Source organism: Anomalospiza imberbis, chromosome 5 (genome assembly GCF_031753505.1).
Source record: "Anomalospiza imberbis isolate Cuckoo-Finch-1a 21T00152 chromosome 5, ASM3175350v1, whole genome shotgun sequence".
Taxonomy (NCBI): domain Eukaryota; kingdom Metazoa; phylum Chordata; class Aves; order Passeriformes; family Viduidae; genus Anomalospiza; species Anomalospiza imberbis.
Genome location: NC_089685.1, coordinates 38,179,702 through 38,193,317, shown reverse-complemented (window position 1 = coordinate 38,193,317; position 13,616 = coordinate 38,179,702). Strand labels below are relative to the sequence as shown.

Genomic DNA, 13,616 nt, shown 5'->3' with positions numbered 1-13,616 from the left:
AGAGTCTGATTCAAGTGATTTAATTTAAGGACTAATTGCATACTTCCTAAATGCCACTCATTAGGAACTTGCAGACTCTGGTCTTGAATAAAGAACTCAAATTTGGTCTGTTAATCAAGAAAATGCAAAAAAAATCCTTGAAAATTGAAGCTTCCATTGGTAAGACCTTCAATACAGAAAACAAGACATGCAAAAGAATTAGTAGGATCTGCATCTTCATGTCCCCCTAACAGTACAGTAGGTTACAATAGAAGTAACAAATTAATTACCTTGAAAAAAATTGCTTAACAAAGGAGGAAAACAAACTCAGGAAGCATGCAAAGCAGGGTCCTATCTTTTCTTGGGAGTGACTAAGAGGAAAAGACAGGAATGCAAATAAGCCCAGTCTTGTGTCTCACAGCTATTGCTTCCATATTTTCAGGCTTCTGAAGTCTAATATAAATCTAAATTTCAAAAGAGTTTTACAGAAAACCTATTTGCAGAACACACTCATCTATAACATTTTATCTTCATAAACATGTTATTCACATTTTTCAGGAAGTTTTATGCACACTGCACAGTTGTCTTTGAGGCAGGTGAAAAAGCAGGACAACTGGTCAAGGCTGAGATTGAATGAATGTACAAACAGGACACAGTCAATCCATTTCGACTGCCACAGTAAGCTTATTGGGCTTGTATCTCCAGTGTTTCTGACTAACCCTCTCCACTGTAGTGGCTCTGCAGCACATCATCTTTTTGAGTGTGAATTAGGATGTCTCACTGCATTGTGGATAAGCCACGGTGAGCATTCACACCATCATGGGCGGAAGATGACAACAAATGGGAACTGGCATGCTGACATCAAGATAGGTAGCGCTGTGGAATAAACACCTCACTATTGTCTAGGCACTCAGCTGGGAAAACAAACAAGCATGTAACCAAATATTGCAGAAGAAAAGACCACTGCCAGCAACAGAGCTCCTGTCCCTCAGAAAGATCCTCCTGGATTTTTTTCTGGTAATAAAGGCTTGAGTTGTTTCAAATGAAATCCAGGCTCTCTAGATGTCAGTGGGAATTATTCATTTGGGCTATTGTCTTCATGCTGCCAGGTCAATGCATTCTACTTTGGAATATTTCAGGGCACCTAACACTAAAAATCTTGTTACTTCAGTATTTTGTCTGCATGATGGCAAAGATGATCAACAGCGAGAATCATAAGGTGAATCAGTCTAAAAAAAACATCGTATGTTGAAGTTCGGCTGGGTGCAATTGCAGCTCTTACTGTCATGTCACTTTACAACACCTGCTATTCAGAGAGGAACATTAATCAGAATATTCTGATTAAGTTAGTACATAACCCCAATGTAAAAGGAAGACCTATGTAAAGGAAAAACAAATGTACAGAGAAGTCAAGTGGCTGACTGGCTGGCTGAAGGACACAGTAAGTCAGTAGCAGAGCCAAGAATATACTACCCATACTCCAGGCTCTAGTACATACATCTAATACCAAATCTCCTGTTTCACCTAACACACACATTGTAAGCAAAAATTTTTTTACTACTTACAGTGTTTTAGCCTGATGAAATTATTAAATCTCCTTTTCTACAAGTGCTTTGTGACCTCATAAAATGTTCAGACCACAACAATTATTCTCCAAGTAATAGGGCTAAATCTTAGTAAGTTCTCAGTGGTGCTGTTCGTGAATGATTACGTCTGTTCCTTTTCTTAGCCCAAGGCTGAGCTTAATCAAGAATTTTGCTGTACCAAAGCATTAAATCCAGACATAATAAATCTGAAGCTATTACACCATCTCTGAAACAGTCTTCAGGGCCTTTTTTTTGCCCCCTCAAAGAAAAATGTAGTGGGAACCACCAGGGGCATTAGTAGAGATTGAAAGTTATGAAGATGAAAACCATGATGGGAAAATCTCACAAAAACCCTAGTGCCAGTTGTCACTAGGTTGCACCAAAAGAAATCTGTACTAAGACCACTTAACAAACTTTGGTATGGAACGCTAAGAATTTAATGCCTCAGCACTGTACTGAGATGATGTGAGAGCCCACAGCAAGTTTCATGAGGTAGCAGTTAATTTAGCAACACTTAGAAACTAAGACATTAAAAATACACATTGCTTCTGTCTAGTTTTGATATAGTGACATTTATACAAAAAAGAAATATAATTAGCAAGTTATTTTTATGTGCCCATCAATTTCAAACTTGAGCTTTCTGGTACAGTTTGACTTAATATTTTAACTATAGAAAGAATGACAACCTCTTTTCTTCTGCCCTCCTCCAGCTTCCCAAAATATATATCCAACCAAAAAATACCCAATCAATTTAGTTCAGCCTCTTGATGTGTGTATCAAAGCTACTACATGTCCATCTCTGCTAAGGAGACAGAGCTGTCAGGAGACTATGCATGAGAGCTTAAGTCTAGGTGCGTCCAAATAGCAAAATAAACCTACCGCAAGTGACAATCCAGAACAGTCATGAGACACAACATTGACAAGGAGGACATAGGAGGAAGAAATAAAAATTAAAACATCCACACACAAACATTAGTAGAAAACATGGAGAAATGACCTTTTTTACAGCTGTACATTCATTAACAATTCTGCCTTCCCTAGAAGAAATCTAATCCTCCCAGTAGCCTTTGGTAGAGCTTTATACTCGACTTGAAAAAGTAAGCCTTGTCTGCAATGGAAATGGGTCTCAAGACTGAAAACCTAATCTTATTTTCAACTCATCTCCCATTCTACTTCAGCTACATCTTTTGATAATCTTCCTATAAATACAATTTCTCTTTTGAATTGTATTTAGGGAAGTGGCTATTTTGAAGCACAAATATTCTAAAAGAGACAAAAAATTTATTCCCCTTTCTGTAATATCTAGCTATCAATGTGTGACTTTTGAGCTGACTGTGACTCTGTTTCAAAAGGATCTTCAACTATGCCAAGTTACATGACTCTATAATGATTTGGCATGGATAGGCATGAATAAAAGTAGTTCAGAAGTTCTCCTCAACAAAAAAAAAAAAATCCAGACTAAGATAAACATTTTATTTCCAGGAGCTGTTGCTTTCAATTTACCAAACGGCACTCTCTTCCAACTTCATATGCCTAGGGAACTAGGATCCTGCAAGATGCCACGTGACTAGCAACTGCTATTATGCACTTTTAGCTGAAGGCAGAAGTAATTACCACTTGCAGGTTCAGGCCTAACAATAACTGAAGTAGGTTTTCCAGTTTTTGACAACATTAGTACTATATGTTGCCCTTTATAATGGCATTAGATTTACATCTTACTCTTCAATTCCTTTTCTAACAATTTGCTTCTTTGAAGCACTAAAAGGCATTCTTATTATTCCCCTTTCTGTTTTATGTTTAAAATGCTTCAATTCTCTTAACTGAAGTACGCTACATTTAGCATTGCCTTGAGTTCAGCTAGGTATATTAAAACCTGCACAAGTCAGGTAAGTCAAGATTAGCTGTTAGAATAAAAACCGTATCATACACAAAAAATGACAGCCAAAATATTGCATTAGGAATCAAGTTGGCAAAAGTTACTGAATGCCAAGGACTTAAAATCTGTACATGTCAGACTGCTAGAAATTAATTTAAGGTGCTAATTTAAGAACCTTTCAGCCTGGGTTTGAAATCCCAGACAGGGAGGAGAGGTAGCTGGAGAGTTGGTGATCTACTTATTAAAGGTCTGACATTTACATCAACTGTGAATCTACCCTCCTTAGGTTTAACTGTGCAAAACAAAACATGCTAGTTAAATCCCAAAACATCCAGGTAAATGTAGGTTTAAATAACTATACCAAGTATTTTGAATGGAATCATCTTAAAATACCTATCTGTGCAACATTTCAAAGTTTGAGCTCTTTTTGTAGACAAAAGATGCAGGATTTAGTTTTTTATCAAATTTTCCCATTAAAAAGATACAAATGGAGCTCAATATTAATAAAATAATGTAGTTTTGCATTTCAAATACTTATTTTCCAAGAATCCATGGTCATTTATCCAGGTCCTAATGAATATAATTAAAAAAACTTAATAATACATCGTAAATACAACAAAGGCCTTACATAATATGGAACAAATTCCACATAAATATCAATAAACAAATTGCACATTATTTATCCTATGACAAAGTATTAGGTTTGTTATCATTAGCAGGACATAACAAAGTTCTCCATCAGCATAATCAAAGCAGTTCTTCCAAATTATTCTGGGTTCAATGGGAGAGCTAGTTTATAGTAGTCTAGGACAAGCCAACAAGTGATGACCTGATTTTCCCTACATTGAAGGGGAAATATCTCACAATTTCTTAGTATTAATACCTCAGAACAAAGTCTATAAATCAAATACAGGGATGAATGCTTAATCAAAGTGCTTTAAGAGAAGGAGTTCGTTTCACATTCATCATATGGAGAAAAAAAACAGCAGCATAATATCTTCTTCAAGGGAGAACTCAAAATGTCTACTCTGAAATTTTCTTGAGCTCAGTTTCACTAATCTGTCTAACCTTGGAATGTCTCCATCTACATTAGTGATTTTGTGTACTGAGGATGTTTTTCTCAGGTGTGAATTTGTCGTGTGTTGGTGCCACACGCTCCAGTACACCTGTGTGGCACACAAAGCGCTGTATCTCCAGGAGGAACCAAGGTTGAAACTGTGCACTAGTGCAGTATCGAAAGTACTCCACTTGCAATGGGATGTAAGGGTCTCCAGCATTTGCTCTTTGTCCTCTTGTCTCTGAAACTGAAACTGGAAATAGCTTGTATAACGCCACACTTATCCATTATTTTCCTCCCCTTATCTGTGCTCCTTTCTGACTCCTCTCATGTGATCTATGGCAGCTGGTCATCAGACTTGTAAGGCTTCCTCACCCTCACCTCACTTCCTGATCTTGCTCTTCCCCTTCTACGTCCTATGTGCCTGGAAAAGCATGCTAACCTGTTCCAGGACTCTCAAGATTGGCTGATGAGCCAATCACTGCTGGCTGGTCCATCACTGAGCAGTGGCATTTCACCACCTGTTCTGGACTGGGCCATGTGCCTCTTTAGCTATCGTGCTTTAAGATTCTTTTCTTGGATCTTGTCCCTGACCAGCTGGCCCAAGTTCTCGAGTTCCCAGCTCTGACTTGTATTTCTGATCAACCTGCTTTCAGCTCAGCTTTCTTCCATGCTAGATCCCAACTTGTGGAATCATCTCCTTAATCCTGAACATGCTTTTATTCTCTCTTTTTGACTGGGTAATCACTCCTGTGCTGCTCTAGCTGAACCTCCCCAGGAGTCTTGGGAACACAGACTTGACTATGCAATATCTTTAAAGTTATTTGCTTCTACTTATGAGGGTTTGCAAAGCAATTCTCTAAATTTCTTTAGTCCTTCCTTTTTGAAAAATCTAGCCCTTTGTCTTCTTAGCTTAGGAAACCTCTGAGCTTTGAGGACAAATATGCTTATTCATGTTTATTTCCTCATTCTGCTGCTTATTCCAAACACTTTGCTCCAGGAAGAGCAGTACTAAAATCCCATGAATAAAAAGCTTTGTTTTTTCTCAGGAAGGTATTAGTTGAGTCTGTGGCCCTTAGTATTAAGCCCTGCAACCTCTGCTTCACTTCCACCAAGTAGATCTGAAGGACAAGCTTTTCTGCCCTCATGAAAATTATGCTGCTCTCAAAGGGCATTATACTAATCTTCTCCAAGTTACTCAGTTGACTTACAGCTCCAAGTACGGCCTGTTATCTTTAATCTTCTCCTCTCTAGAACAAAATGAATTCTCCAAACACCGCTGTATTGAATGTCCCTGTGGTTTTCCTTTTCCATTATTTCCCCTTGCTTCTGACTCTCATTTTTGCCTCTATACTATTGTTTCATTCTCAGCTGAACTTTTGTGTAAAAAGAAATTTAGAGTTCACAACTACTTTTCTTTATCGTATAATCTCAGAAGTACTGCTAGTAAGATATATAAAGATACATAAAACTGGTCTCGAAAAAAAAGTACAGTGAAAATCACACACAGCTACTCCATTTTTGAAGCAAGCAGGATACTCTTGATAAACTCGCCCCTTAAGGATGAGTCACTATATGCCTGCTCATGTGTTTTTAGCAGAGCAGGGAAATTGGCTGGCTGCTTCATCAGTGATGCCACACCCAGGTTCATCCCTTGTGATACCACTGAGAAGATGCTGTCAATCAGTCCACTCTTCACAGAGCCACTACTGAGACAACAAGCACAGCTTTTTCTAGACACATCAAACAGAAACCTTCAAATGCAACCCAAAAGTTCAAGAAACAGAGAGGTACTTTACCTGGTCTTTCATGCTTTTCCCTAAATCTTTAACATCTTTCATGTTAATAGCATTCTTCCCTCCCTTCTCCTTTCCCTTCTTCTTGTTCTTCTTTTTGAACAAGCATTTCTTACAGAGACAAAAGCAGCAGGTGAGGATTAATAGGACTGCAACTATGGCTATGGCTATTAAGGCCCAAGGTGGCACTGAAAGAGAAAAAGACACACACACAAAAAGAAGGTGGTGAACTGTTAGTAGGGTTAAATTTAGAAACAAGCACATTTCTCTCACAGCTAAGTCTTTTTCAATGAAAATGCCTTGCAGAAATACCTGAGATCCTTTCTAAAATATCCTGTCATCATTTATATATTTTTCCCCAGTGAGCATTTGCCCATACAAAGCAAATTTAACACAATCTATCTATATATAAGCCTGGTGACACATATCAAACTCACCTACTGCTATTTTGATTCATCAACCATCTGAAAAGAGTATATCCAAAATATTTACACTGTGCAATCTGTAAAATGCTCGGCACATTTAAGCAATTACTTGTTTTTTTCTTTAATCATCTCCCCAACCCTGGAACCTGGCATTGTGGCTGAATCGGGTGGAACTGACTGGAAATTTCCCTTTTCTGGAATGGTGTCTGATCCAAGCAGTCAGTTCTAATGAACAGCCCTTTTCCTCTGCCCACTGCTGCACTTGACAGATTCGCAGATTCCTCGCAATAGCTGCAGGTCAAGGTCACCAGTGAAGACTGACCAAGGACAGAGGGTTGTCCAATCCACAGGCATTTGCCCTATCTGGCATCATGCCCTTAACACTAGCAAAGTTTCAGCACACAGCTGTATTCTCACCTATACTCTCCTATAAACAAAAGATTGTGTTACATTTTTTATTAAGTTCAGGCTGCAGGACATGGCTGAAGCATGAATAAATAAGAGAACACTTACTAGCATAAAACGTTCTTGTTAAAGATCAGAATTTTTGGAAAAAAGCAATTAAGGTGACACTTAAACACAAGTACTCCAGAAGGCAATTATCTTCACCCAAATCAGTTTTAATGACTACTGATTCCCACATTTAAGCAGAACACCTGACAAAATTTTAAATCTTGTAAACTGTCATTTTCTAAAAATCTTAAAATGCACTCAGTTGGTCTGCAAGATACTCAGTACATTACCTAAAGGTCTCTAATATGATACAGAGCTACAGAGCAAAGCCAAAAAGTGAATCAAATTTGACATGTTGACGTCAGTGAATCACAAAAGGGAATGAACAGTATAAATAGAGAAAATTAATTGCCTAAAGGAGCTAAGAGGAGTGCAAAGCCTAGTCACCGGAACTTCCACTACAAATTACCAGTTCAGGAAGATCACAGAGCATCTACACCTTCCTTACTCCATATTTAATGAACTTCTTTTCTAACTTCTACTCAAACAATCCTAATGATAGAAAAAATGTAGGAGAATAATTAAATATTTCTGTAATATTTTTCTGCCTCCAATTGTTCATTAAATGCAGCTGCTATAAAAGGAAAGCTGTACCATATGTAGAACAAATGAGACCTGATTACTAAACAAATGAATGGTAAGACACAAACGGTGAACAGATTAACAGCTGTTTATGGGATGTATTTTATGAAGTCAGCAGCAGCAATTTTGCAGTTAAAGTTGCATTAGATCTGTACTTATCCCAACTTAAAATCTGTATTTCATGCATTAGAATGTAATTTTGTCTTCAAATCTGGTGTAGTACCATTTTGTAGCACTGATTCTTTTACATTTTTTTTCACTCAGCACTCAGAAATGTAAACCTTCATCTTTCACAAGAACTATGTGCTCTACTCAAATTCTAAACTTCATGTGTACTTAGTCTGAAACAGCATTTACATAACACTGTATCTAAGAAAATCCACAGGAGTTATGACAAAAGGAAATGAATTATGTGCTCAAATTTATCAGCTTTTTGTTTCACTGATTTGTCAGCAGTGCCTGAAGCATGAATATGGGGAGTAGCAACAATATGGCAGCAGGACGCCACTCTGTGAGGTAAGAGAAGAGGAACAAATCAAGTGCAGATAAACTGTGAGAATCAATGGGTTGAGGAGACAGGGAATGTAGGCATTAATAGGACAAACACATATGCATCCTGCAGACGAAAAAGCTTGTGTAGGTAGTGAATTCAAGTGCCTTTGTGCTGAAAATGTTGTATCAGGTGGTATTCTGGCACTGCTGTCTTGGTTCTCCAAAGCATGAACAATGTAGGGTACCTTGGGGAACATTTGAAAGACTTGCAGATACCTCAGCTTCTTTTTTACAATGTGTTGTCTGCTCTCATTTGTTTGTAATTTAATTTCAACCAATAGCTCTCATGATGCAATTAAATGATCATTGAATTAATATCTGGGACACCTAGAGTTATGCGGAATTCCTTACTTATCTCTTCAGAAAAAATATGCTTCCTTTTTTTATTACATAAAGCATAAGCACTAAAGTAAAAAAACTGAGGCGGTACAAACTTTGGACATTTACAAAACCACTGCAAAATGCAAAATCAGAAAGGAATGGATTATTTTTCCCAATAGAAGTGTACTATCTCTGTGAAGGAAATGGCTCATTTGAACATTGTTGTCGACAGAGATTGCCCAGTCAATGGATGTAAATCACAGATTTAAGGCAAGTTTAAGACAATAGATTTAAAACAAGATACAGTTACCATTGGCTTTGAAGAGGTGTTTGTTTCCTTTCAAAAACATGACAGAAATATTTTAAAATGTTAATAATTTTACATAATATTGACAAAATTTTCCAGAATTACTAAAGACTTTGAGAGTTTTTCTACTTGTGCTCCCCAATTTATGATGCTGCCAGAGGAGCCTTAAATTTGGAAAAAGATAAGGTTTCAAAAGCTACCTTTCTATAAAGTGATCTCCAGGTGGACAGACTGAAGTCACTAGTCAATTTGGAAGACTCAAATCTGCAGCCTTTTTTTTTTTTAGGCTGCTGTTTACCAACTGTTACTAGTGTCTATAAATATCTTAACAGTGTAAGACATTTCTTTTTATGCAGCAGCTCACACTGAAGATTCATATTGATAGATTTCAGTCGGACTTTACCCATGCTTATACCAGATTTTCAAGGAATTATATTTTACCAGTGGATAACAGTAGGAACCTACAGTTTGAAGATTACCTCTATCCATGTTTTACCAGTTTGACCAGGCTCAGCAGTTTGAAACCACAGGAGGTCTCTGGACATGAACCACTGAATAAAAGACCTCTGTGGCAGATGAAGCAGGGTGGGTGACTTGGAAAATGAAGATCATGACCCATGCAGATCAAGGTGTCAGGGAGCTAGAAGCTTCCTGTACAACTTGTCTTACCGACTGCCTGCACAAGGGGGTGCTTTGAAACAAGCAATACTTACCTACCCAACCAAGTAAAAGCTATTGGTTTAAGGATAATTAATGTGTGTAAACTTTCTGGTGTTTCAGTGCTATTTTCTTTGTTCTACTCCTCTGGGAAAATTCAGAATACTTATTTTGAAGAAGCTGTCATGAATGTCTAAGTGATTTGGTGATTCTACAAAGCTCTTAAAGACAAATCTATAAGAGGGGATTTGCTGAGTAGCAGTTAGTAAATAAGGTCTTGAATTAGTGTTATTGATCCAATCCAGAGTATGCTCTAGGACTTTAGTCACAAATGCAGGAATGAAGCCTATTTGCAAAAAGAGAGTGTAGAGAAAAAGAAACACATGGCTTACTCCTGGGCAATAGCAGGGCACTGAAAGGAGTAAACTCTAGGAATGTGTTGAATCAAGGCATTTTGAGTACCAATTTTGTATACTTCACCCATGCTGAACAACAGTCAGACATGGATGCAGATAAATGTGCGCTCTCTTATCCCTCTCTGTTGCTTCCTTCCACTGATGCCAGCCAGAGTTGTGTGCATACTGTGGGTCATTTGACACACTTGATACATTTCACAAATAAAGCAGCTGTGATGCTTCTAGATTATCATTTTAGTTTGGGCTTTGGAGTCTGCTTACAAGGCTTATCTCCAGACCATACCCATAGGCCATGCATGCTTATACTCATGTTCTGCAGCAATCATGAGGGCACAATGGACACAGGGGGAATACATGCTCCCAGGTCACCCAGTGATGCTCCAACTGCAAAAGGCAATTTGACCACGAGAGTGAACCTAATCCAAAACACTGCCCCTACAAATCTTGAGTCCTCAAGACTGACTGCTTCATTTCACTGACTTGCTTCTACTGAGCTGCACTAAGTACAGCTTCTGTCCCCAACCTGTCACTAAATCTTGGTCCTTGGAGCATGCTAGATTCTAAGGGAAGGATGTATTACTGAGTTACTCAATACGATCTACAAATTTTGTCCTTTATATAAAGACATCCTTACTTGGCTTTACACAAAATACTTGGAGAGGTACAGGCCTCGGGTCTAAAACTGACAGTTCTGTTAGATGATCTAAAATTATCAAATGCCTTGGAGGACATCTGACTGCAGAGGAAAGACTTTAAGGGGGAAGTCACAAAATGTGTAATAGCATCAAAGTGCTGCAGTCTGGGAAAGAGAATAAAATCCTTAATCCTAATGATTTTCTTCCCTTTCTGAGTGCAATGTCAGAGGAAATTTTACTAACTTAGAACACAAATAGAAGGAAGGTAAATGAAGAACTGAAGAGAAGAGCTGAATTAAAAAGTGAAGACTCCCATACTGTTCATCAGAAATTCCCAGTTAAGCAGCCCCATTTAAACTGTGACAGCAAAGGACTACCAGATGACGGCAGCTTCCATATTATTCAGGCCCTAAGCATGTTGGAATTAACAAATAGTAATAATCTATGTTTCAGAGGGGGCATGACGCTTAACAGGAAACTGCAACTGCCAAATAGCTGTATGTGAAGCACATTGCTGTAATCTAAAGTTCTGGTAGCCTGAACATGGGCTTACTGGCAGTTTTGGTTTATGAAACTGTAGTTTTTTCTTAGCTTTTTGCATTTACAGCTTCTAATCAGGGAGGAAATTCCATATATAGCCATATTCAGACTTTTTGTATAGAAATTCCCCAGGGACCATGTTCTGGAAATCAATTTGACATTCTTTAGAAGTTACTTACAGAAAATGTCCTGAAAGCAAGGACCCAGGTAAAAGATACCACTACTATAGCAGAAGGAATACAAAGGCGATCAATGGAAAGAAAAGAAAATGCTGAGACTCAGTTAAATGACTCAAGAAAGACAAAAAGTGAAAATATATACTTGCATATACTGGTGATTTAAATACTAGCATTCAAAATATTAGCATTCAGGCTTATACAGCTACATTTCCACCCCAGACACTCTTCTGTGTGACTTCTGGTTTTAATAGCATGCTTGCAAAATATTACTTTTACTTTCTTACATTCACTGCAACATTTTTTTTCCTGTTTAAAGTTCATGCTGCTACCTTTGACCCATCACTAAAAAGAACCATTACTAAATAACTTAATGAATGCACTCATGCTCGTATTTCTCCCCCTTACTTTTTGAGCATGTGCAGTTGCACAAAACTCTCTCTGTGAGTAGTTTATAGTTAAAGCCTTAACTCTGCTAAAAGAGGTATGTTCTGACAGTGAAAGATCCCCACAAAAAATAACAGTCCCTGGAAGTGCACTGATCAGATGAGTTCACTGACAGAATACACCCCTGCCTATAGCTTTTTAGACATTATCATGTAAAATTATGCAAAATTTCTGTGATCAAACATTCCATTCTTTGCAAATAAACCTGCACTTAATTTAGCAGTAATCCTTGATACAGCTACAAATTAAGCCAAGGTGCTTGGGCTGTTTGAGAATATGATGTGTCTATTGTATGCTCAAAATCTGAAAGTCAAAATGCATGAAAGAACACCAAGATATTAAGATAATTTACCTAAGGGCAAAACCACACCTACTGTTGTAATCTGAGGGTCATTTATGTTTACTACTGCTGGTATTAATTCACCTTTTACAGCATGTGATATGTTCTGTCAAAGTAAAACACAATTACCCAACACTGTATCTTCTTCCTGCAGAGCACAATTATTTGTCTGTGTTCCTCCCTCTCTCTTTAATCTCTCCTCCAGTTCCTCACTGCTCAGTCTCATCAGCTCCTCTGCCCCTCGTCTCTGGAGACACATGGGGGAGAAAGCAAGAGAAAGTAAGATGGGAGAGTCCAGATGAGGCAGGATGGTAAAGCAGCCAGAGGGAGGAAGTAAACCTGCTGAGATGTCTCCTTCTTGAATGAAGTACCTCAGAGAGGTTGGCCTTCAAAGGCCTTCAAGCTTAAATGTCAGGTTTCATCTGTATAAATATTACAATGAAAATAGCTCCTGCTAACCTCCACATTCGCCTCCACTCCCAGTCAAAATGAGACAGAATAAGAGCAGAAGAGCGTTAGCACAGCCCTGTGCTCTGCTGGCTCTGTCACTGTTGCTTGGGGCTGCCCTCTTGGGTTCATTTGCAGCTCAACCAAGGCACCACCTCTTTGTTGGCCAGATGGCTCCTCAGCAAAGTCACTCCTGTGGTCTCTGGCACCAGGCTGCCCATCCCAGCAGTGCCATGCTTCTGCAGGGATGTCAGCTATCCTCCTACCCTTTCACAGCTCTCAGCCCTCCTGCAGGCTCCTGCTTCCCATGTCCTCCAGCAAATACAGCAATTTCTTTCATTGCCTTCTATGAAAGATGATACACTGTTCCTGGAACACAACGACCCACAGGAGACAGCAGCAGCCCAGCTTCCTGCTGCATAGCATGTCCCCTAGGAATGACTGTAACGCTGGCCAGTGTTACAAATACAATAGCCCCCTTTCCAGCAAAACCCCTAGGTCATTCATACAGAAAACAGTGTAGGGAAAGGAATGACTTCGGGGAAAGATGTTTTCTAATCCAGTAGGGTGGCTGTAGCCAGGCAAGGGTCAGTCTCTTCTCCCAGGTGACCAGTGACAGGATGAAAGGACACAGCCTCAAGCTGCACCAGGGTTAGATATCAGAAAAAAATTCTTCACAGAAAGAGTGCTTCAGCATTGGAATGGGCTGCACAGAGAGGCGGTCGAGTCACCATCCCAGCAAAGTGTTTAAAAAAGACTTGATGAGGCCCAGAGGTACTCAGGGCCATGGTTTAGCTGATAAGGTAATGTTGGTAATAGGTCAGACTCAGTGATCTCAAAGGTCTTTTCCAATCTAGTTTACTCTGTGATTCTGTGAGGTAATATTTTTCGAATGATTATTCTTGGGTGGACGGGCTCTTGTAAGATGTATCCTTTGAAGGCCTTTTAAAAAAATACCTACTTT

General features: G+C 38.7%; 1 protein-coding gene and 1 long non-coding RNA gene across 4 annotated transcripts in view; one reads left to right on the top strand and one right to left on the bottom strand.

The window, feature by feature from the left end:
* SYT1 (synaptotagmin 1) overlaps nucleotides 1-13,616 on the bottom strand; it is a 329,209-nt gene that overhangs the window by 81,890 nt on the left and 233,703 nt on the right. For all 3 annotated transcript variants that reach the window (XM_068190290.1, XM_068190292.1, XM_068190291.1), the window contains one exon: nucleotides 6,298-6,482. In XM_068190290.1, the coding sequence (XP_068046391.1) occupies nucleotides 6,298-6,482 (185 nt within the window). The remainder of the gene's footprint in view (nucleotides 1-6,297; nucleotides 6,483-13,616) is intronic.
* On the top strand, nucleotides 10,431-13,144 carry LOC137474993 (uncharacterized). Its single transcript, XR_010999615.1, has 2 exons — nucleotides 10,431-10,570; nucleotides 12,411-13,144. It is a non-coding gene; the product is annotated as an uncharacterized lncRNA (long non-coding RNA).